This window comes from Micropterus salmoides, unplaced genomic scaffold (genome assembly GCF_014851395.1).
Source record: "Micropterus salmoides isolate LMB-PRFRI ecotype aquatic unplaced genomic scaffold, ASM1485139v1 Ms_hic_scaffold_18, whole genome shotgun sequence".
Classification (NCBI taxonomy): domain Eukaryota; kingdom Metazoa; phylum Chordata; class Actinopteri; order Centrarchiformes; family Centrarchidae; genus Micropterus; species Micropterus salmoides.
The window spans coordinates 1,750,841-1,776,398 of NW_024040928.1; the positions used below are offsets into that span (position 1 = coordinate 1,750,841).

At 43.5% G+C, this 25,558-nt stretch overlaps 2 protein-coding genes across 3 annotated transcripts in view; one reads left to right on the forward strand and one right to left on the reverse strand.

The window, feature by feature from the left end:
• The first annotated feature begins 1,120 nt into the window (after positions 1 to 1,120).
• On the forward strand, positions 1,121 to 2,578 carry gja10b (gap junction protein alpha 10 b). Its single transcript, XM_038727489.1, has one exon. It carries the CDS (start codon positions 1,121 to 1,123, stop codon positions 2,576 to 2,578), a length of 1,458 nt encoding a protein of 485 aa, XP_038583417.1.
• A 2,056-nt stretch (positions 2,579 to 4,634) lies between these two features.
• The window catches only part of bach2b (BTB and CNC homology 1, basic leucine zipper transcription factor 2b), a 95,165-nt gene continuing 74,241 nt past the window's right edge, over positions 4,635 to 25,558 (reverse strand). For both annotated transcript variants that reach the window (XM_038726466.1, XM_038726467.1), the window contains 3 exons: positions 20,280 to 21,782; positions 11,803 to 12,009; positions 4,635 to 10,695 (listed from right to left, as the gene is read on the reverse strand). In XM_038726466.1, the coding sequence (XP_038582394.1) occupies positions 10,195 to 10,695; positions 11,803 to 12,009; positions 20,280 to 21,782 (2,211 nt within the window). In that variant the 3' untranslated portion in view covers positions 4,635 to 10,194. The remainder of the gene's footprint in view (positions 10,696 to 11,802; positions 12,010 to 20,279; positions 21,783 to 25,558) is intronic.

Here is a 25,558-nt window from a genome sequence, read left to right on the forward strand (position 1 = left end):
AGGATAATCTGAGGCAGCAGCATCACCAAGACACAAATATTATTGAAGCAGGCCTCTCACTTTGGCCCTCAAAGAGTTATTTGAATTAAATCATGTGAAGTTTAGAGGGGAGATCACTTTTGGTATAACTGCTAATAACTAATAGTAGCAATTAGACTGTTGTTTTGAAAGGCTTCACAAGACAAACCACCGGTTTATTCTAACTGTACTTAAGTAAATGGACTGTACTTGTTAAGCACCTTTGTAGTCTTCTGGCCAGACAAATCGCTTTAAACTACATGTCTCATTCATACACCGATGGCAGAGGCTGCCGTGCAAGGTGCCAACTGCACATCAACAGAAACTACTACACTCACACAGCAATAGCACAGCCATCAGGACCAATGTGGGGTCCAGTATTTTGCCCAAGGACACTAAGACATGCAGACTGGAGGAGCCGCTCTAACTATAACAGCCTCCACCTGGATGGGGATTTGCTCCTATTCATCCACAAGAGCATTAGTGAGGTCCATCACTGATGTTGGGTGGTATGTACTGGCTCCCCTGGATGGGGTTGAGGTCAGGGCTCTGGTTTCCCGGTCATCCTCCACACCAGACTGGGAAAACCCTTTATGGAGCTTGCTGTGTTCTTTGCATCAGGCATTGAAAGGGACAAACAAGAACTATTCCCACAATGTTCAAAGACTACTATTGCACACTATTGTACTTTATAAGCAAGAAAGTTGAACCCAGTGCATGGCTGTGTATTGACATGTCACAGATGGTGCTATTTCCTGTGTAGTGTTCTGTTAAATGTGGCAGGCTGAAACTAACCTCAGGGCACTACAGGGCTACGTGGTGGATCAATGGCTTCAAACTGGAGTCCTAGTTTGCAACAGCATTGAAATAGTGTAAGCTGCACTGCACAGTCAGTTCAAGGGACGACAAATGAGAACTGATGTCTCCACAAATGATTCTACTCTGTTATTATGGCTTTTTGCTGAAGGACACGAGACAAGGACCCTAGAAGACATGTAAGTAAAACCATTTCTATTGCATTTTTGACTTTCCATTTAAATGTAAACCCACAAACTACTTTTGTTTCTTTATTCATTGACAGATGAAAATAATGTGACAGAAGATGGGGGATTGGAATTTATTAGGGAGTATTTTAGAGGAGGTCCACATTCATTCCACTATTGTGGGGAAGATCTGGCTCACCATCCTCTTCATTTTCCGAATGCTTGTGCTCGGGGTTGCGGCTGAGGACGTTTGGGATGACGAGCAGAGTGAGTTTGTTTGCAACACAGAGCAACCTGGTTGCAAGAATGTCTGCTACGACCAGGCTTTCCCCATCTCTCTTATCCGCTACTGGGTCCTGCAGATCATCTTTGTGTCCTCTCCGTCTCTGGTCTACATGGGGCATGCATTGTACCGTTTGAGAACCCTTGAGAAGGAGAGGCACAAGAAGAAAGCCTTTCTGAAAGCTGAGCTGGAGGGGACAGACCCCATCCAGGAGGACCATAAGAGAATCGAGCGAGAGCTCAGGAAACTAGATGAACAGAAGAAAGTAAGGAAGGCTCCCCTCAGAGGCTCCCTCCTGCGCACATATGTTTTCCATATCTTAACCAGATCTGTGGTGGAGGTGGGTTTCATTATAGGTCAGTGTGCTCTGTATGGCATTGGACTGTCTCCTTTGTACAAATGTGAGCGGCTTCCTTGCCCCAACAGTGTCGACTGTTTTGTGTCCCGGCCAACTGAGAAGAACATTTTCATGGTTTTCATGCTGGTTATAGCTGGGGTTTCTTTATTCCTCAACCTCCTGGAGATTTTCCATCTGGGGGTGAAGAAGATTAAACAGAGCTTGTATGGATACAAATATGGAGATGATGACAGTGTGTACAGGTCAAAGAAAAACTCCATGGTGCAGCAGGTTTGTGTGCTCACTAACTCCTCACCACAGAGGTTGATACAGCTCACACAGATGGCCTGCTCTGTTGTGTCTGATGCTCGTGGTGAGAATTTGGCCCCAGTGGCCCCTCAGAATCAGGAAGCCTCTAACAGCTCCAACCAGCAGACGTACCTGCCGAGCCATGTGGACATCCAAGGCCTACAGCAGCTGGGGTCTGGGGATCAGAGCTACGCTCTGGACTACAGAAAGCCCTCGTGCAGCAGTGATGAGTCGAATGGACCTCACGGCTCGGGCCAGCCGCAGTACGCAGGACCTCGACCCACACTGATCGCCTGCCACATGGAGATCCCAGCGGCCCTGAGAAACCCGCAGAGGAAGCAGAGCAGAGTGAGTGTTTGTAAGGAGCTCAGTGACATGAGTGATTCTCCGGACAGTGACCACTTCCCAACTGCCAGGAAATGCAGTTTTATGTCCCGAGGACTGTCGGAGGGGAAGCTGGCCACTCCGTCTGACAGCGCAGATTCTCAGAGTGGAACAGACGTCGAGGCCCAGCACCTCAACCAGGGAGAGAGTCCAGTGACGACCCCCCCGCCTCCAGCCGGCGGGAGGAGGATGTCCATGGTGAGAAAACAAAATGTCATGTTTTATCTGGAGCCCCTAAAGCAATGTCTCTTCTTGGCTATCTGATAGAGTATAATGTACAATATTAGTGCAGTCCATGTAAAGTGCCAGTCAGCACCCTGCTGAAGCAGGGTTTCACTTACAGAAGATTTAAAATGCCTAAATAAAAGCAAATCAAACTAATAAAATCAATAAACTTACACAATATCAGTGGGTCAGATGGCTGCCAGCTCATTCTGCCCCAGGCTGGTTGTGACTGGTCATTTAGATTGGACAGTTTATTTAGACATGGGCAACCAGGCTCATTTCAAAACTGAAAAAGCTCTCTTGAAGCTCCTCGCAGTATTGCCAGGTCTGTGTCGCCCTCTGCTGGACAACACTGACCTACAAAACACCTTCGCGTTGTTTTCTGTGCTGTGCTGTGGCATAGAGAATCATATCATATATAAAAATTACATTCAGTTAAAGGCAGAAGCTCAATAATTGCCCCTTTTAGCATGTTTCATTTAATGATGACACAGTAAAAAAGTGGAAGTTAACCATGGAGGTCAAGTTGCTCTTTAAAGTGTTGCATGCATCAAAATAAAACAAACAAACAAAAACACATTTTCTCAAACTCACCTTGTTTATTCCAGTAACATAAACCAAACTGTACCTCCATTGTACTAGGGTAGAGGCAAGACAAACAAACACTCACATCCAGGTGTCTCTGGGTATCTTGGAAATTTGGAAATGTAAGGAAGGATTCCATGCTGGTGCACCTCAGGGGTGGTTGGGTGTGGCCAGACGTGTGATGTCACATGGTGCTGACACACCCTGGAGTATACTTTATGTCACAGCAGCAAGGTGAGGTCAGAAAAACGTGTTCATGTCTGTGGTTTGAATAATAACCATGCACTGTCTACACATCTTTCTTTCCTTCAGAGCATGATTCTGGAGCTGTCTTCAATCATGAAAAAGTAAGCAAGCAAGCTAGAGGCATAACGGAGTTCTACAGGGGCCGAGGGATCCTTATCGCAAAGCAACTCTCATCCTGTCTCTCAGCCCGTCTCCACCTTTATGTTTTCACACTATGTTTATACAGAATGTATTATGCATGAACAAGAACTCCAGTTCCAATATGTTAACATGACGTTCCACAAAAGAAGCTTCATGTACTGTTCACATGATATCTCCGGCATCTGATTTTTTTTATATTGATTGTTTGCAAACTACTTTTTATTTAGGTGGATAGTTTTTCAGATAAATCAAAATGATATTTGGCTCAAAGCATATGGGACTGCTCATAAAATGAGACCAAGGGTTGCAAAGATGTTTGACTTAAGATTGTAATTAAAGATGAGATGAGATAAGATGAGAGAACTCTTTAAAACCAGTGTTGTGCAACTGTAAATGCAACATTTCTTTTTGACTGAGAGTTGCCTAATATTGAATATATCTGACAAATGTAAGCTTTTATCGTGGATGTTTCTGTTGTCCTGTTGTTTTTTTTCTATTAAACACTGTCCCCTCTTCAGCAGGACTGAACTGTTTTGTCTGAGCGCTCTCTCGTACAGTCTATATGGAGCTTACAATGTGGCAGCCATTGCTGGGGCCTCATGATGGTGATGTCAGAGAGTTAAGTTTCCTCTGTCTAAAACTTTGTCCATATTGCAGCACCTATGTTGTCAAGTCAATTATAAAATTTCATGTGGATATTCATTGTCCCATATACATATACATATATAACTGGCTGATGAGTGATCACCACATGGCACTTCCACCTGGGTCAAAAGTCAATTTCTACAGGATTTTTCCTGACTAAACTAATATCCATTATTACTATAGACTTCTCATTCCGTTAAAATGATTTCTGTCCTTTTTAGTCATTACTGGACCTTAGAAATGAGAAACTCAACTCCAAATGAATGCTGATGTTGCTCTGTGTCTGTTGGATGGGTTAGGCAACTCTGTGTTAACACGTTCACCACCTTAACTTACTACTAAGTTCATGAAGTTGTATGTCAGTGTTGTGTTTGCAGCTTGTTCTGCTGCCCCTGTGTGGCCAAACAGATGGATGCAGCTTTAAAACTGACCAACATTTTGTCATGTTTTTGCAAAAACCTCCACAAAACACAAAACATGATATGCATGTTTCTTTATTTCATAAAGAGAAAAGAGGTGTCTAGACAAAAAAGTCATTTATTGAACACTAGCAATTGAAATGAATGAAAATGGGGTTTGCACAATACCGTATTTACAATGGTTATTAAGTCATTTTAATTAATTAGGGTCATGTAGCATTTCAAAATTATAAAGTTAAGAACTCTTAGTAGAGAATAAGCAAATAACAGCTATTTCAAAATGACAATATTAACACAAAACAGTCATCTAGAAAAATTAAAGAAAAAAACAACAACTTGAACTACAAGCTTAAGAGCTATTACATTAAAAATGATGCACCAAAATCTACTAATACAATAATCCATATAATCTGTGTAAAAAGCATGTAGAAAAAACACCTGATGCAGTTTGCTGATACAGTCATTGACCAGTTATGAGAGGTATGAAGGATTTCACAGGTAGATAAGTGTGAGAAAGTCCGCACTGGTGACTCGGGGATGGGGGCCCAGGCCCCTGCATACATACACTCACTTCACTTGAATGTGAACTATGGCCTCTGCAAGTTCTAAGGCAAATATCGGAGGTGCACTTGTATCCATGTAATGCTGACCCATCCCAAAAGTTGGATTGAAGACAAGGTGAGGAAACTCTTCTTTGTCTCTTTAAACAACACCAAGAACCAGTCAAATTGGACAGAACAATTTTTACATGGCAAAAATTGATCAAACATTTGTAAACATTTTAAAATTTTCTATTTTTCTCGATGATCTCAGCCTGCGCATTTAACTAGGATACCAGATTTCTTTTCAATAAAGTTGAGCAGTCTGTGAGAAAGGCATGCTTTTGTTCATATTCTTTAGAGCAAACTTTGGAGTTGAAAAGCCAGTGTTTGTTTCAGAGAAGCAGAAACAAAAAATGTTTGATAAACAAGACAAATACACAGCAAAATGTATAAGCATTCAATTCAATTCAACAGCAATTGTTCACTTTAATCAATCTGCTGTAATGACCATAACCAAAAGAGTGTTTAGCCTGCAGTAACCTATTCCTCATATCTAAGTATCAAATGTGTTTTAGGTGATTTCTATGCATAGAATTATTAATGTCACAATCATTTTAAAGCTGCAGTAATCAATATTTTTATATGAACCATGAATCAGTTGACTCTGGCAGCTGTTTTTAGCAAAAGCAAACTTCAGTCATAGTGCGCTTCCAGCACCAAACAGCAGAAATACACAACCAGCCACAGAAACATGCTGGTGAACGTGATGGAGCAGTTAGCAGCTAAAGAAACAGATATTCTTCTCAGGAGTTTGTGGAGTTACGTTCCTAAAGTGAACACAAACACCATTCCAAATGAACGCCAATGTTACCCTCTGTCTTCTTGACATGTAAGTAGGCAACTGTTGCCAAACTGTTAGCTTTTAAAAACTTTCTGTGGTGATAATATGTCATTGATGTGTTTACAGCTCATTCTTTTCCCCACAAGTGGCCAAAAAAGTCAATTAATGCAGCTTTAAGTAATATTAACAAAAGAATTTAAGGGACGTTTTATTTAACAAAGAAAGTCAAAAAAAAGAAAGAAAAATGTCTACATCAGAATGAAATAGAGAGCAGGTTCAAATGCTTGGCACCCTGAGACGCTAAGGGCTGGTCCACCCAAATGAGAAAAAATATATTTTCTCACTACCTGCACTGGTCTCTAGCCATGCAAAAAGTTTTGGTATTATTTGCCAAAGCTTTGAGATTCTTTTAGATGTCTGCCACCACCCCAACAGAATGGAGGTCAATAGAATGAATTTTTCAAAATGGCATTTTTCAGTAATGACAGTTACACAAACAAAATGCTTCCATTGTGTTGAGAGTATAGGCAGAGATAGATATCCCAAACCCTGGACAAATACAACCAAAATGATCTGTATGAGTAGATGCAACAACAGGTAAGTGAGAATTTTATTTTTGCATGCAGCAAGGCAGCAAGACTCAAGGGCTTAGAGGTCTGGACAAAAAGCTTTTCTAACAGGAGAGTGTGCTTCATGGGGCCGCTGTTTACCATCTCGTTATCTTAGCGCTATGGGAATCTAAGGGTTTGTTAAGTTGAATTCTCAACATTCAGTAGGTATAAGAGAAATTCTGCAATGCAAAAACAAGAATGTGATCATTGTAGTATTATTAGCATATCGGAAGAGACACCCAGGGGCCTTTGTCACAATAGCTTTGATACAACACAAACGTCATGAACGTCATTTTCTCCAAACAGAAAAACATAGTCACAGTTGGTGCTCTGCAATGCAACACTGGGCTTCCTCAATTTAAGATCAAGCTAATTAAAAAGTACACAAAGAGAAAATGAGTTGCATAATGTTTGCAGAAAAGAAGCTTCAGTAATGTCTCCAGATGGTAAATTGGTAAATACTCCTTTGCTTCAGTTAATCTGCGTATGAATGAAAAGAGCACAAACAGGAAAAAGGGCTGAACCACTACTGCTCTTCACTCAGGCTGTGCCTCAGCTGTACAGTGCGAGTACTGTAAAACACATGGAACCCACGTAATACACACATTTTAGAAAAAAAAAGAGTGTCACGGGTGGCTAATCTCTAAGCTAGCTTAGTAGCATCCGCATTTGACCTGCTAGAAATGGCTATATGGAGTTTACTATCCGGTCTAAGTTAAATGTGTATGTATTACACCACTTACCTACTCCAACTCAGGTTTTAAACCCCAAAATAGAAGGAAATAGAAAGTATTTAGAGGTTTTTATTTGAATTGCTGACTTCAATAATACTTTTGATATGATTCTCCAGTCTGTAGGCTATTAATGTGTCAACACCTCAAAAAACACCATTTCTGTGTTTAGACACTGACCACAACAGTTGTCTTTTCTCAAATGAAAATATATATCAAAAAACAGAGTGAAACCAGAAGTTTGGGGTTTGTGTTCCTCATTCTAAATTATTCCGACATTTGTAATAACATAAATTACTAAAAATCCAGCCCTACAACATCACCAAGATCACCAGTATGCTCTGTGGTTCACATGAGCATAGATAAGGAAAGCAAATTTAAGCAGCATTTAACAAACACCATTTTCCACAAGCCCAACACCTTCACAGGTGAACGTCACCAGCTCCACAGGAGAGGCCAGTCGAGTGGTCTGAAGCTAGCTTAGACACGGCTGTAAGCAAGGCCGAACTGTGTTTTACAGACAGCAGACTACAGAGGGGGGTAGATACCATGGGTAGGAGAGAAACCAACAGTTACAATGACGTATTTTGTTTGGTTAAACTTCACAGAAGCTGTAGTTTGCGCGCTAACAAAAACATTGTTATTCAGCTTTTTTAAAATCACGAAGAATAGCAAACTTCAGGAACACATTTCTCTTCTTCAGAAAGACCATTGAAGAAATGCTAAAAGAGAGACCACAGAAGCTCGTGGAACAGTGGCTAGCATGGATGTGACTAACAGGGAGGGCCATTTTGGACTGGGGCTTTAAAGAACAAGGAATAAAGCTTCACATTCCAATTGAATTCAGCCTTCGTGCTAGAGTACGGCCCTGCTTGTACATAAAGCCTGCCTCTAGTGAGGGTTGAGATGATTCAGCTTGTTTATACATAGAAATTTTTAAAAACTATCATTTTAAAAGCAGACTGCTACAGAGAGAATTTATGAGGCGAACAGAAGCTAGACAAACTAACTAGGCTTATAGCTATAGGCAGCATGCATGCACATCACAAAGTTGGATGTTCAAACAAATGCACAATTAGGGCAAACGTGTTAACTATCTTATATGATTGTTACTTAATCATTTGGACAACACATACACTGTTTTCACGTCAAATGAATTCTGAATTAGCTTATTCAATTCCTAAAGAAATACAAATATAAGGTGTGAACAATCTTATACTAAAACATTAACTTCCTTTTGGGTTTAGGTTTCAGATATGTCTTCTTCATAGAGATATTTTAATTGTATATTCATATCAACAAAATGCTTACTCCCAATTTAAGTGCTCCAGTCTCAGATTTTAAAGACTCTAATTGAAGTGCTTATTGGCTCTGAGTGAACAAAGTGCCTGATTTAAGTCATGTTTTTCCTTTTTTTGTCAATAGGTGTTTATTTTATTAATTTCAATTTGAAAAATGAAAGAATCTTTCACTTAGATGTTGGCTATGCTTTTTGCTCTCTCCAAACATTAAACGGCAACACTGAATAAACCCAAAGCATGTTTGCGAGAGCGCACACATGTAGCATCTTTAAATACTGATAAGAAATGAGATTTCCTCCATAAAAACACATCGTAGAACTCTTTTTTTCACATTTAAAGAGGAGTCCAAAGTGGAGAGGAGCTGGCCTGAGCCACGTGTTAACAAACACGGCTTGAAAGTCTACTTTTATACATGCATGGGGCTCAAACTTTTACGTGTGTGTGTGTGTGTGTGTTGACACACGTGTCTGTATGTACTGTATGTGTGTGTCTACATGTGTGTTGAGCTGATTTCCTGAGTATAAGAACACCCACCATGACGGAGAGTATTCGTTAGGCAGGACAGGAAACAGCAAAGCAAAGATTTTCCCTTAGCAAAAAGGTGCTTAATACAACCCCGGTGAAAACGAAACGTCTAAGCCTCTACCTGTACAAAATCACTGTTACAGTCATCATGCTCCATACTATATACATTTCTGCCAAACAAGCACTTGAAAGTCACCATTACAACATCCAAATACAATGGTATTGCTGATGAGTGGGAAATAAAAATAGCCATTTGACCGCCTGCGAAAACCTTATTTTCCTTTCAATTCAGTGCTGAGGAAGGCAAAGGAGGAATGTTTTTCAGTTACAGCCTGTACAAACTTCTCCTGTACAGAAATACAAATGCGAGACGCTTGAAGACATTTTTGCATATGAACATTTTACAGTCTAACTGCATTGTAACTTCCTCGTGTAGAGAAGCTGTATCCTTATTTTTCATGAATTAGGTTGAACATTCAGAGGATTTTTTTTTTCCTGAGTTTTAATTGCTGTGACAAAAAGGGCCACTGAGATATAGAAGAAGAAGAAGAACCACAGACAGAGAGAGAGAGAGAGAGAGACAGTGAGACAGAAAGAGGTAGAGAAGATTGAGAGAGACAGAGTGGGAAGAGCAAATGTGAAAGAGAAAGGCAGGAACAGAGATATTGTTGGTACACAGAGAGACAAAGAGAGCTGCTGTTTAGGTCCGATGAGGTTCAACTTTGAGTTGTGATGTGTGGCGCATGAAGAACAGAGTCTCCACTGTAAAGGTTGCTGCCGGGGCGAGTATAGCACCATTGTAAGGGTTTGGTGAGAAGTTCCCACTCTGTCATGGTAAGAGGAGACTACCTGGAGAACAGTATTGCTGCTGTTAAGACAACTTTAGTGTCAACCGTTCAAAACGAACAATTAAAAAACAGCACAAAAAACATAAATACAAACAAAGCTTGTTTTCAGTGAACACTGGCGGAGGCTGACCGTCTCAACAACCCAGAGAGAGGGTTTGTCACAAGAGTAAAATTAAATAATAAAAAAAACCATCAAAAACAACAACACAGAGAACCACCACTACTTAGTACAGTCCTTCCTTGGCTGCTCGTCAGTTGTACATTTGTCGGTCATTTCCTGGCAAAAATCGACCGTCACCGTCTGGTTGGATTGCTCCATGGAAAGCCCTGACTTTGTGTACAAACTGGCGTCTTGGCCGTCCATATCTCTGTCCGCCCCATTTCTGACGGCCGAGTCGGGCTCGCTCTCTGAGGGGCCGGGCGACCCGTGGAAGCTGGGCTCCGGCGTGGCAGAGCCCGAGTGGGTGGTGAGGTCGATGCTGGTGGTGGTGTCGGTGGCGTGGCTGGGGGGGCGCTTGGGCTCGTGGGCGGCGTTGTTGCTGGAAGTGGAGTTGGCGGGCCGCAGCACGGGGCAGTAGTGGTGTAAAGACTGGACCTGCTCGGGGCTCAGCTGGACGTCCCTGCACACCTCCTGCGACAGGCAGGAGAAGTTCTCCCACAGCTCACCCATACACGCCTTCAGCTGGTTCCTCTCTGTCAGCAACTTCTCCTTCTCACACACCTGCGCATGCACACACACACACACACACACAGAATATGACTCACCTTAAAGATACAATGTGTAAGATATGGCCAGAATTTTAGTTCAAAACATAACAGCAGAATGTGAAGTAGTAACAGGTCTGACGTCATGTCAAAGACTTCTCTGTATTGTGTTGCAGAGATTTCCAGCTGAGCCCTGTGTACAGCACACAAAGAGATACAGATATTTCTAAATAGATATAAATATATATAATTAAAAAAACCTCCCCCACAGGTCATCACACAAGACGATGGTCCTTTAACTTCATTGTTGCAGAAGAAGCGACGCCCTGCCAATCCAGGAGCACATAAAAAGACTATTTCATGAGGTTTTAATAAAGATCAGCTCTCCGCGGGATCAGAAAACAGCAGAGGAGCAGGATCGCTTAGAGAGCAGCCTGGCTGAGAGGGAGGAGGAGGTTTGGAGCATGTAGCAGGAATCCCACTCTGTACCTTTAAAGGTGTGGCTTTGTCCCCCATCACTTACAGTGGGATCTTTCAAAGGCCAGTATGAACAGGAGAAATAATTACACCTGTTTCAGTGTTCTTATGGGCACCTGACAATTGTTTTAAAACAGACTTGTAAACATCTGAACTTATCCTGTAATGTCCCTTTCATATGCCATACAGAACATTTTCTACTCTTACTGGAGCAGGCCCGACCGGAAGTCCTTTGAGCTGCATCGTATGTAGTTGTAAGTAAAGGTTTCCAATAAGAGCTTTGTTGTTTTTACTATCGTGGGACCTGCTGTAACATTTCCGAAAGCTGACACAACAAATCAAAGACTTTCAGTTTCACACCCACCACAGAAAAACAGCTGCCTACAGAGTGGACCAGAGCTTCACCAACCCACACACTGCTCCACCCACTCAGCATGGCGAGATGAGGACACGCTGCTGGTGTGAAAGCTGATAGAATGGGGCTGCTCTAAACAATGCCAGGCCATCTGACACAGGCATTTCACCACGTCATCATTTCCGTTGTTCAAGTAACTGTTATTCTTGATAGCAAAGTGTCTGAAGAAGAGAGGAGGTTGGACAGATGACAGGTTGTGACAGTTAGTACTAGTGGAAACAGTCGACTCACCAGTTTTCTGATCTCACACTCCAGGTTCAGGATGCAGTCAAGCTTCCTCTTGCGGCAGCGCTGCGCTGCAATGCGGTTCTTGCTCCGCCGCCTCACATCGTGGATGAACTCGAGCTGTTCCGAGGTCAGTTTGTGCATTTTCACCAACATTTGGAAGTCGTTCCGTGGAAGATTTGTGATTTGATCTACGGGGAAAGGCAGCTTCACCTGGAAAAGGACAGAAAAGCCCAGACATAGTAATGAGCATTATAAAGGTGGACAGAAGTTCATCTTTCTTTTGTACGGACTCTAGAGGGTGTAGAGAGTCTCCTCTCATTCGTCGTTGCTTCAGTCTATAAAAGCGGACTACGCCAGCAGCATAACGGCTTTCATTTCGCTCACCACTGACTCCCACACACAGTATATGATACCTGGATTTCCACCATCTGTGGTGATCAGACTTGCTTCTTCATGGGTCTTATTTATGTATCTGAGGGGTGAACAAACCAGCCATGAACCTTGGCGACATGGAGTACAAGACAAGGTCACAGATGTTTCTAGAGGACAGAATTACTGGATTGTTCTTTTTCAAAGAATGTTGTGTGTTGTTATGAACACTACATATTGGGACCAAAATCAATTGATAGTATAATGAAGTGACAAATAAGTCAGAAGAGTAGATTTAGTAACACTTCAGAAGTCTGTATTTGTTTTGTTGGCACACATTGGCCTGTATACTGTGGAGCTGCACGATTCACATCTCAATTTCAAAACAAACAATGACAAAAACATGTCTAACTTGTGTCTGCTTTCTAAATTTACATTTCCAGTGTGATTTTAGGAGGGAGATTAATGAAAGATTGTGGCTAAATTTACCAGGTAGATAAGAGAGAATTTACCAGGTGAGTAGGTGTCTACAATTACTACATTTTGCCACAAGATGGCAAAAGAGCACTGCTCCACAGGCCTCACAGAGCAGGACTTGGTGAGCCTTCAGCTCTCCGCCTCATATTTAACATGTAGCACATTCAAGCAGAGGGGAAAAGGTGATGCAAGAAAAGAGTCCGTCTCCATCTGTTAGTTAGCACCTGGAAAGGTGCCAGTATGACAGATTGAGGGGGGCACTGAATTGTCAGCCTGATCCAAATCAGTGTCAGGTGATTTGTGGGGGCATGAATATCTGCACAGGCAACTAGCGGCAGTTTTCTCGGGGCGGCAGAACAAAAGAATTAGTGGAATAAATGCAGCAGTGATTTGGCAGTGCAAACCAAAATCAGAAAGCCGTGTGGTATTTCTTACTGACATGACGGCATATCAAGGTTGTATGTGTTTATTCTCTTTTTCTCAGTTTAGAGAGCAACAATAAGTCAGCCTCTCTCCCTCAGGTGATGGCAAACCTTATGATAAGCACATCACAGGCAGATCCACCCCAGCGTATCTGTTTGCACCAGGGAGCTGTAGCTTTAGGCAGCGAGTGAAGCAGTGGAGGCGTAACAAAGAGCCAGGGGAAGACAGCTGGAGAGCTTGGCAGAGATGAGAGGAGCTGCAGCTCTCTTTCTCCTCTCCCTTTCCCATTCCCTCCTTGTGGCTGCCTCTGCAGGAAGAGCAAAGTCAAACAAAGGAGGACGAGAGGAGAAAGAGGAGCAATGATGCGACTCCACACTCCCACTGTGCCTGGCTGCTTGAGCGGGCCCGATGCTCCCAGGAGACCCTGAACTGCTCAGATGACTGCAGGCATAGGCTGCAGCAGAGGCGGCTCAACGCCGTTTCTCCACCAGACAGTACACAGCAGGGGCGGAATTGTCACCTGGTGTAAGCGCTGCACTCAGGGGGATAAAGCAAGGTGCCTAAAAGAACTGAAATTATTCCTCACTGAAGATCAAGTGTAGATCAATCTATCCCTGAGAGACAAAATGGCTTGAGATTCGTCATTAGCAGTGCAGCCCTCTGAGCCGCCAGGAGCCCTATTTCTCATCTCAGCTCGACATCTGCATGCAGACACATGAATAAATAATGGCCCAAGCTTTCAAGGCCATACTGGCTCTAGCTACTTTGCCAGGGCATGACAACTCTAGCCTCAAAGAGAGGCGCGGTTAAAGCTATAAAACATCAGTACGAGCTGCCAGCTTCATCTAAAGCAGTGGATAAGATGACTCTGTTTGTGATTACATTTGCGCACCATAGTGCACAGTGGTGACAGAAGTGTGAGCTTTCCCGCCACAGGATCTGAAAGGATGTTTGGTCGAACCAGGCTAGAAAAACAAGGGGGGAGGAGACGCTGAAACCTTGTGAGGGTTTCTTTCTCCCCCTCATCTATCAGTCACTGGTACGCAGGGGGCGGCTAAATTTAGCCACGAAAACCAGTTCAGCAGCGAGGCTGGGATGACAGAGTACTCTTCAGTGGCGGTCATAAATTCACACCCAACTGTTCTGGATTTACAATTCTTTCTCAGTTCTCTTCATTCCTCCTCCCTGCCCTCAGTCCCTCTCTCTCTGGATCATTATGCTGCAAATGGGGTACAGAGTGGAAAGTAGGGCTCATCTGTTATCAGGACTATGCTGGGCTTCAGTCCTGACACTGTGCACTGTTAAAGGATCATAGATATTTCAAAGTCTCAAAATAAGGCTCAAAATACCATTTAAGTGAAAAATGGGGTGAATTGATCATTTTCACTTGCTGAACAGCTCAGGTTGAGAATTCAGTCAGACCACTTTAGCCACAGAGACTTTTATGGATCTGCAGTAGTTATGTTTGGCAGTACGGCTCTGTTCTGGGACCCCCCTGCTCTTCCACATGCCTATGTGGGAAGCCATAAGGTGGGGGAGAGCAGCAGCAAAGCCTTTTTGTCACAGTGAAGTCACCAGGTTTGGTGTCATCAACCAAACCTAAATCTGTGCACACTGGCTATATCAGGTAACCCTCACTGTAGCTGGAGGCACTGCACAAAAGCACTGAGTGGATGGTTAAACTGTTGCGTCCTGACTTCAGCTCTGTATTTAACACAAAGACATGACAGACTCTTCTCATCTCACTCACGGAAAGAAAGCAAATAAACTTTGTCATAAAATGTTGCTTTAAAATGACATCATTTGGGTAAATTCTATGTGCATGTTGGCAAAATGATCTAACCCAAGGCCCTGCAGGTGAGCGTAGAGCACAGTGACCCCTCTTTACCTGCTCCGATGCTTTAACATTCACTTTAAAGCTGAAACAATTTTCTGAAATGATTGCTGCCTCACACCGCGGATCCAGGTCTGCGTAATAGTATCTAATCCAAACTTAAGATCTTATCTTGTAAGGTGAGATTTACAATTCTGTGCATTTTCTTTCATGCTTCTCTGTAATTAACCCTGTTACATTTCACATGCTTGTAAATGGGATTATAAAGCAGCCCCCCCCCCCCCCCACCCACACACACACACACATGTATGTGTAAGATCTGCTGGGAGGTTTACTAGTAGCTGTTCTGTCCCAGGGGTTAACAATAATCTGCAACATTTTCAGATAAACTACTGTTTTGTTGCTCTCTTGCTGAATTATGTAATCATGAATAATATCAACCTGTATGTACTAGGTTCATAAAAAGCTTTATTTATGTAAGAGGCATTCAGTGTCATGTAGATATTTCCATGGAAAACTCCTCCTCTTCCTTTTACTTTGCTGGCAGCAGCAACTGCAGTTTGTTTGGAGTAAACACAAGAAGAAATGGCCAGTTAACTAAGAAAAATGAACAGAAAATTCAGAAAACAACACCAACAAACAAAACTTGCAGTACTGACACACTGTTTGATTGTGTTGAAGTTATTTCTGAGAATTTGACTGCAAAAACACCACAGCGCTGGCCTCCAAACTGCAACAACGTAGCCAAAATAAACACAACAAGAATCTCGCAAATGACCACTTTTAGGTAGCTGGACCCAGCGCTTCCACAGGATGTAAGGCCCTATAGAGGAATAGAGTCGCCTCTGTGCCCCAGCTGGCCCCGTGGGCCCATGCACAGTTTGCTGTAACTCAACTCTAGCAGCTTCCCGATCTCCTCTTCTCTTTGACAAATAAGAGCACTAAAATATCTCCTGGTCCTTCATCCTGCTCTACTCAGCACTCCAGAGAGATGCCTCATATACTCCAGGGGTGATTTGGGGGGTAATGAAGAGGCACTGTATCTCATTACCTTGTTACTATAGCTTTTTGCACATGCATAAAATATGGATTTCAAAGTAAAATGCTTGGGTAAACAGCTCTCTTCTTGCTCAATTTGAACAAGTCTCCCTCTGCATACTCCAAATAAAGCTCCCTGTGTAACCATAAGTAAATGTTTTATCTTTATCACCCTTGTTAAATATAGATTTAAGAGAGAAATGAATGAGCAAACATTCCCCTAATGTGAACATTCAATAAGTCTCCGTCCATATATCACACAGTGTGCAAACAAGTTCATTTTTCCCCTTTAACAGCTACAGGATCCAAATCTACTCCAATGCTACACTGCATGCACTGCAGCATGTGTTTGTCTTCCAATACATAATTTCAAAAATACTGTTTTCCCAAAGAGACATGTTGTCATGTTGCTTTAATAAATTACACAAAGTGCCCATGGGTTGAAAGGGTACCATCACTTACAAAATGCGCCAGTCACTAGGATTGCATCTGACATCTTATGTGTGCTGTAACAAGTAAACAGCTCCACAGCTGTTTTATGAATGGCAATTCGGACTCAGACCACAGCCACATCATATCTGGAGTAGAGCAAAGGTTCCCTGGCATTGTGCAAGGGTAGCAAAACTGATATTAAGATCTGTGCACTTCCTGTCACATGTTCGTTCGTTTTCATGTTTCGCCTGATAAAAAACAAACAATGTGCTGATGTGTTAGGACTACTTCCTCATTCCTCCCACTCACCCTGCGATCAATATTTGCACCACTGTGGCCAGACAATACGCTAGAACGAGCTCAACGCCTACACTGCAACCAGGAGCTGGAGCTCTGAGAGACACTGAGGGAAGCAGACAGACCGAGGTACAAACCGTGCTGTGCAGAGCAGCACGATGCATTCTCAGCTGAGATGCTGGTGGTTGCAGTGGCAAGGTCTCAGCACTCAAATTCTCCTTCAGCGCTGTCCAGTCCAGGTGGGATTGTGGCAGCCTATACAACATCAGCTGTGTAATTGCACGCTCTGATCTCCTCACTGACATGAGACCTGTCATGTGGTTCTGCTGGGGAGCCATTGCAAAAAAGCTCAAATCAAGGCCATTAAAGTAAGCCTCAGTAACTTTAGCTAAAGAGAGGAGGCTGAGGAGTCATTCAACTAACACAGTAAGGTCAGTTACACACAATAGTTTTCTTGAGTTTAGCTAACATTAGCCACCATACTGGTCATCCAGTGTTTTGAAGGAAGAACTGTGTTTTGTTGCTAATGGATTAAAATTTCAACTTTTATATATATATATTTATATTATGGGATAATGGTGAATGCTAAAACATGACAACACAACAACTACAGTAAAGTTTCCTGACATTAGCCACCATTAGCTGCTGGTTATAACAAACCAAGTAAGGTTGCAGTGAGAAAATTCCTCAGTGCAATGAATTGAGCAAGAATACATTTAATGTCTTTATTCTCTATTTTGTGGCAATTCTAGGGTAGTGATAAAACACATTAGCAAGTAATAAAGAGTCAACAACAATAGCCATTCTCAGTCTCTGATTAACTCTGAACCAGCTGCTGAGCACCATAGAACTATTAATGACTAATTATTGAATCATTTGTTACTCTTTTTGTGCCTCAACAACTCAAGTAAAGTGATACATCATATTAAGTAGTTATAGTCCTCAATTTGGAGTTATTACCGTATTGTAAAGTCTTTCCTTTCCTTTCTAATTTCTTGTTTTAAATTTCCCTCCTCCCTTATTTTTTCTGTTGAAACATTGGAGTTTCAAAATTTCTAATTCCCCTTCACACTATACATGATTTTCTTTGAAGTGCAATATAATTAGAATTAATTCCAATGCGGAGGAAAGTCAGCTTCCACTGTAACAGTATAATTACTGCTGACATAGTAAGTAAGACCAATTTACTGTGAGTGGGAAAATACATCAAAAACCCCTCACAGAGCCACACATGGCTCAAACTTGGTCAACTGTACATGTTTAAGTGAAGACTGTGTGAATGTTCTTAACTTGGTTAGTCTCTCTTTTAAGGTGAACCTGTGCTGAAGCTGCTGATGGTTCTTTACACAGATGTGGCTCAAATGAATGCAACAGTGCATAACCACAGAGCAGGAGCTGCCCAGAGACCTCAAGTGACTCTGGCTATCGTGATTGACTAGGCTTTGGTCAGACTGGCCAGCACTTTAACAACTTCCTTCCTCATCTGGATTCATTGTGTCCAGTCCACAGTGCCAGGCTGCTGCTATTTTTACCAAACCCTTCTGCCATTTGCTCTGCAGACACAGCGAGACCAGCCTTCTCCCTGTGTCTGCACTTAAACCAGTGGCCCAGGAAGCATGAGGTAGCATTTCTTCACCTCATATAGACCGAGGGGGAGAAACCTAACACTGAGCTTCATTTTGTAAGTACCTCTCTGTGACCTCCACTATAAACTGTAGAACAGGAAACGTTTCTAGGAAACATTCATTCATCACCAATCTTATCAACAGCCAGTGATAGTGAGTGGAAAGCTGGCAGATAACTGAGCGTAAGAGATTTGACAGAGGATATTGTGTGGAGTAATGGAGCACTTACAATGGCTGACACATACATACACACAGTACATACCCCCACAAAGAAATGACAAGGGGAGCTGAAATGTCTGCTAGTCATTTTGGGCTCCCATTTGATCGCTCAGTGCTGTAAATCCATCCCACATAACTTACAGCTGCACATTCAGCAGGGCCTTCATAGGCCTATAAATCTGATGGCAATGGGTGTTGTGTGCCACACTATGAAGGGAATAATTACACATTACAGCTGAGCCTCTTTATCTTGCAGCTCTGTTTGTGCAGTGGAACTGAATTCTTTCCATGGAAAACACACACAATCCTGCCATGTAGCTCCAACCCCTGCAACACACCGACTTTCTCCGGGAATCTGATCACCATGGCAACGCACCACTCTCCCTTTCTACTCCTTCTGCGCACTTAGAGCAGCCCTCTCCACCAAGCTCATCAAAAATAATTCTGCCTACCATTCAAGCAAACATCACCGAATGTAATATCACAAGAGTCAACAAGGCCTGGTAGCCAAAAGGTAGCCTGCATATGATGTCAAAGTCCAGAGAAAGACATATGATAATGCCAATGTCATGTGAAATCCTTCTAAGTGATCATAGTGCTGTACAATTTATTTATATAGCATTTCAAATCCCAACCAGGGCAAAAAGAGAGCTCATTTTCTAAGCTCCCAACAGCATTTGTGACACACTGAGGAGCTACAAAGTTTTCATCTGACAGCAACAGCATGTGTCAGTGAAAGCCCTGAGTTTTTAATCATTAGAGTGAGTAAACAGCAGCGCCTCAAAGACGCAATGCTATACTTTGTGAATTGATTTTATTGTCTTTCCCTCAGGTGGGAAATCTGCTAATTCCGATGTTATTAAACCTGTGCTGTGCTCCATCTGTGAATTAGAGGGTCCCTCACTGATCTTTACCCGGTAAACAACAACAGTCGTCTAGTCTGCAGCTTGGATGACGTGTGCCCAGATGGATTAGGGGAGGATGATTAGAGGATAGGCTATTCATCCTTGTCAGCACTGTTGAGCGGCGCTACAGTCCCGTCATGAGAACGAGCTGAACCTCTCACCCATTCACGTTCAACTCACTGCAAACGCAGCGCCATTAAAACTTTATGGCAGTAGTACATTACCGCTGTAATCAATGGGTTGTAACCCTTTGCGATGCACCACACACCTTCACTGCCTCACAGCTAACTGTCAATCAATCAGAAATGCCAGAAGTTGGCTTGGCTATACTGAGAATTAGCATATGCATATCTATAGAAGTGGATTGTAGATGTCAGCGTTTCTACTGGGATAAAATGAGCTAGTTAAGCATGCTGGCATTGGCAGGGAGATAGACAGAGCCAGAGGGAGCCACTTCAGAGGGCAGTTCTACCCTGGGAGAATCCTGACCCTTCAATCACATGTAGTGCATCACACACACATACACATGCACACACACACACACACACACACACACACACACACAACACAAACACACACTCTCTACTTACAGCTAAGATGATCAACCAGCATCACCGCCTCCTGGTGCATTTGGGCTCACATATTCAGACTCATTACACAGATCTCCAACAGTGCATAAAGCAGATTAATAATATCAAAGCACATCTGTGCCCTTTGGCGGTGCTGTAAATCTTGTACTGAACACTGCTGCTTCAATTACATGATGATTTAATGACTGCTAATGCAGACCTGGAGAGCAGGCCACTGTGATATAATTTGCCATGGTGTGGTGGAATTGAGTGTGTGATGTTTTACACTCACCTCTGGCCCTTGCTCCTGTACGTGGCAGGACTCGCTGTCTCCCTCTGAGAAGGAGCCTGATTCGTCACTAGAGTTGGTGGCGTAGGACTGCTCACATTTGATCTTAGGCCGCACCTGGTTAAAAAGGGAATCCCCTCCCACACTTTGCTCCTGCTGGTCCACAGTGGGGCAGCGTGCCACATTGGAGCATGGCGAGGAGGAGAACTCAAACTGGGGCAGGCTGCAGGGAGAGCCTCCGCTGCCGTCCTCCGCATAGGAGTATGAAGAGCAGGAGCTGGAAGTCCTGGTGCGTGTCTCACAAGGCGGCGAGCGTGGGCACACTTTGATTGGCACTGGGCAGCTGGTGTTGGGCCGTGGGCGGCACAGGATTGGGGGCTCAGAGGAGGTGGTGCTGGGAGAATAGGTCTGGGAGGTGGGCAGGGACTTGCTGGCTCCAGCCCACATGCCCTTTGGTATGTGCTCTGTGAGCTCCATCTCCAAAGAGTTCCCACCAGGGTAGGAATGAGCTGGGGTTCCCAGGTGGTTGCAGGCCCCTGAGGAAAATATGACACTACGGCGGTCTATCTCAACTTCCTGTTTGCAGACCCCATCGCAAGAAGCGGACTTGAGGGACAACCCTTCAGGGAAACCGTCCACAGCCTTTGGGGATGTAACAGACAGACCCAACTCCCCAGCGAAAGGGCTGAAGTCTTTTTTATGATCTCCCTGAGAGTTTCCTTTGTCCTGGGGACAGACAAGTCTGTTGGCGAATAGCTGCTGTGATGTGTTGGGCAGACTGGGGAAGTCCACCCCTTTCTTGAAGAAGGCTCTGAGGCAGGATGGGGACTTGGTTCTCTCCACAGATATGGGGTTATCCATCTCCATGGCTGTCACACTGTCCTTATCCCTGATGTCCTGCTCGTCCCCTGACAGGCACAATGAGATGGCCTCTTCTTCTGCCTGCGGTTCAACTTTAATCTGTGCCAAAGGCAGCCTACCCTGACCCCGCACTGCCCCGCTAACGCTGCTCTCCTTTAATGTGCTTGGAAAACCTGAGGTACTGGTGTGTGAGGAGGTGTCATTATTGTGCTTGTTGCAAGCCCACTGGTATTTCCTGTACTTGGGGCATCGTGGCAGGTCTGACGCTCCATGCCGATCAAAGTCCAGCTGGCCATCTGTGAAGTTACTAGGCATAGCCATGGTTAGCCTGTCACCATCAGGATGTTGAGAGGAGGTGAGGGCGTCAGCACACCGCCGTGCCCTGGGGGAGGTGGGTCTTTCTACCTCTGACTGCATGCTCTCATCCTCTGAGTTGTTCGACTCTGCGGCCACCTTGTGGCAGCGCAGCAAGCCGTCCTCCTCCCTGCGCAGCTGAGCTTCCAGGAAGCGAAAGCAGGAGTCCTCCAGGTTGTGCATGCGCAGGAATTCGGCACAGCGCATAACCTCCTGGATGTTTTCTCTGCTGAGTAACAGCTTAGCGGTGTAGGCAAACTGCAACAATGGGGCGAATCCCCTGGCAGTGACCTGCAAAAAGACAGGGAAATTGCCAGCATTACCATCAGCACAGTCATTGTTCGGAGCACTTGGAGTGTGGTGAGACAACCCGACAGCTCAAACGACCACAAACAAACACTGTAAAGTACCAGTTAATCTATCGGGTCAGCACTGAACATTCTATAGAGCAGTAAATAAGAACTGGTGCTCTGGGGATGGTGGCAGTTTGTGTGTCCAGCTTCATGTTCATAATAACAACCTATGGGACATTCCAGCAGTCCACCACTGTCTGCTCTGTGGTCATATCATATATATTAGACCTGGGACCTTCAGTCAAAAACTGCTTTGCTTACCCTTTTTGCCTTCACTGACATAAACGTGTCTAGCAGTGCTCTGAACTGTAAGTGCTCCGATCAGGGCACGGCCCCACAGCCTCCCTTTCTGTGGCAGTACCCTGCATCTCCAGGTCAACTGCCTGTAAAACCTAATGGTTTGTAAGACTACGGTTTATCCCCGTTGTGGCCATGTGGCACAGGATGATAGAGGGAAGCCTTCCATTTAGACTTAATGCCAGATAATTAGGTTAACTCCTGAGCCTGCAGAAGTCCAGTCGCCCTGCTGCTGTAGTCTCTGAGCACACAGATGAGAGAAAGGAGCCAGAGGAGCCGGCTTTAATACAAGGCTTGTCTGCTGTTTGGAGATCAGCGTGAGGTTCACACTAGGTTGCGCGTCATCGCTTTACTCACACTCTAGCACCCACTCCCTGCAGCTTTATCCTAGTTCATTCTCTGGTGACAAACACGATCAGTGCAGTGCAGTGCTAGCTCTCTCAAAAATAACAATAATACATTTACACTTTTTAAAGCTAAAATAAAGAACTGAACAGAAATTCAATTTTCTTGAACGCAGCTGTTGCCCTGATCCACCAGTTGTTGGAAGATGATTGTAAAGATTTGGTTGTAAAGATCTCCTCATTTTTCACTCTGATGGTTAGAAGCTGCTTGGTTTTTACAACAGTCTGTAAACACTTTACAATTAAATGAACACATCTACCGTTCTCTAGAATAGAGAAGGGGTTATTTATCCTTTATTTATCCTCAGTACAATGTACAATGTAAAGTTGTTAATGTCTGCATGGCAGTATTAAATGTCTATCTCAGGCCCCATCCAAACTACTACATCTTTGTTTCAAAATGGAGATCTTTTGCTACATTTGCACCTCCCGTCCAGACAAAACGGCAAAAATGTAGACTTAAAACGGAGAAGTTTGAAAATGCTGCTGGCCCCGTTTTTCGTTTTAAAACTCCAGGTAGCGCTTTAGTGCAGGCGGGCAAAAATGGAGGACGTTTGACTCTCTGATTGGGTCTTATAATTCATGCAAAGCAGAAACACGATGAGTTTTTGATTTGGTATTTTTCTTAAAATATTTCGTCCTGTGCAAATAACACTTATAACCTACTCTTGTTCTGTGCATGTTGCAGTTCACTTTGCGACGACTCCCAGTCTGTCCACCGCCACAGTCGCTTTTAACCCCCGTGTTACATTCAGTCCGAGCTCATTGTCAATCCATGCAAAAAAAAAAATCTGGTGTGGCTCTTCCTCTGCATTACTTTATTCTTTCGCCAAATCTTCTGTAACTACATAATAGACCATCTGCTTCATGTTTACACCGCCACACACATGACCAGTGTACCTGAACGACCACTCGATGTGCGTTTTTAGTCATTTTGTTGTAGACGGAGATCAACTCTGATACGTAGCTAAAACACTGGTGAGACGGAGATCGCATTCGATTTAATTCTCCGTTTGTAAACTAAAACGGAGTAGTGTGGATGGGGCCTTAGTTTCAGCAGTTTACGTTTCTACGGGTAGTCCCATGGAACACACATTTTTACAGAGCGAGTTTCATGACAGACACAGCGTTGCACTTGGGTGAGTAAGTCAGCATCAGTGCAGACTCGCTGTTGGGGGGTTAATAACCCGCTTCCACTCCCTGCTAATTGGTTTAGAATAGCACTTAATGTGGCTGACCCTCCACGTGGACGTGCAACTGAAGTGGAGGTGGGTAGGGAGAGGGTGTAGGGGGAGGTTTGAGAAAGGCTCAGACAGTCCAACAGTCATTGTTAAGAGGAAGCTGCTGACTCCATATCTGTGAGGGGGGATGGTGGTCTGTGTGAATGTGTGTGCTAGAGTAAGTGGGTTGGTGGGAGTGTGTGTGTCTGTGTGACGGATTGGGGGAGGGAAGAGGCTTTGACTGGACTATCCACTCTACTGATGAGCACAGCACATTCAGCGCACTACATGGACTTACACACACACACACACACATACATGTCTGTACTTAACTAAGCTGCAATAATGAATCCACTGAATCTGAATCTCACACTCTTTGTCACTACAATTGTATGATGATATCCCCTTCAGGCTGCTGACTGGTCTTTTGTCTTCCAAACCACGTTGCCAATTTAAAATTACGATGTGTAAGATTTAGCTAAAATTCTAGTTTAAAACATTCAAAAAATGAACTAACATGACCAACAAAATGTGAACAGGTCTGACGTCAAGTCAAAGATGTCTATTTATTGTGTTGCAGACACATCTACTAAAATGAGCATGCTAACCAGCTACTGTAGCCCCGACCCGTTGTGTGTTTTAATATCATATATATAGTGTCCAGTCTGCCTTCAGTCCAACATGAGAGGACAAAGAAGTAGAGCTGCCCGAAGACTTGTCAATCACGGTGAAGGTACAGCCCCATCACCATCCCAACCACCTGCTCCTGGCAAGAGACCATGTTCCGCAGCAAAGAAAAGATATTACATTTATTTATTTTAGCTGACGCTTTTATCCAAAGCAACTTACAATCGCTATACATGTCAGAGGTCACACACCTCTGGAGCAACAAGGGGTTAAGTGTCTCGCTCAGGGACACAATGGTGGATGTGTCACAGTGGGGGATTGAACCTGAGTCTCTCACACCAAAGGCATGTCTTATCCATCGCACCATCACCACCCATATGAATACTAGACTTGCAAACAGGTATCAACGGGGTCCAAGACCGTAGAGTCGATGCAAGTTAGACCTGCAGTCCCTAGGGCTTGACGCAAGTCGCAGGTGGGGAGCAGCACAGAGATTGGAAAACACTTAATTCAGAAATACTTTTGGAAAAATAATTTTAGCAAATTTCATGATTTTGCAACAAAAACTCGTTTGGCTGAGAATTTTGCACTCAGCCATATAACTGGGCAAGGTAACATACTTAGCCAAGGTTTTCTTTTTTATTGGACAGACCTAGATGGAGACATGACATCGCTTCCTGTTTTGACCCTAATCTACAAGAAGTTGTTCTGTAATAGCTTGCACATTTTTGGATTATCAAATGATTTTACGTGCAAAGTCTCGTGCAGAATGGAGTATATTCGAGTATATATTTGAGTATATTTCATGATTTTGAGGAAAACAATTATGTTTACAGCTTAGGCTGTGGTATAAAAACATTTATTTCAAGTTCTAATGTATTGTATGTATAATTTTACTACTCACAAAATGCTAAAGTTATAAAGGAAAGTCTTGTACTCATACAAAGGAAGTGACATCATACATCTTATATCACAAAGGTCTGTCTGATGAACACAAAATACGGGCCAATAGTTTCCCATGCCACACTGAGGCTCTGCACACAATTTGGCAGTAGGCCACTAGATTACACGTTATGTGCAACAAACATCCATATCATTTTATATAATAGTAAAGTATTAATATGTATAATGGCAGTTTATGTGAACTGAGTTGGAACGTTTTAGAT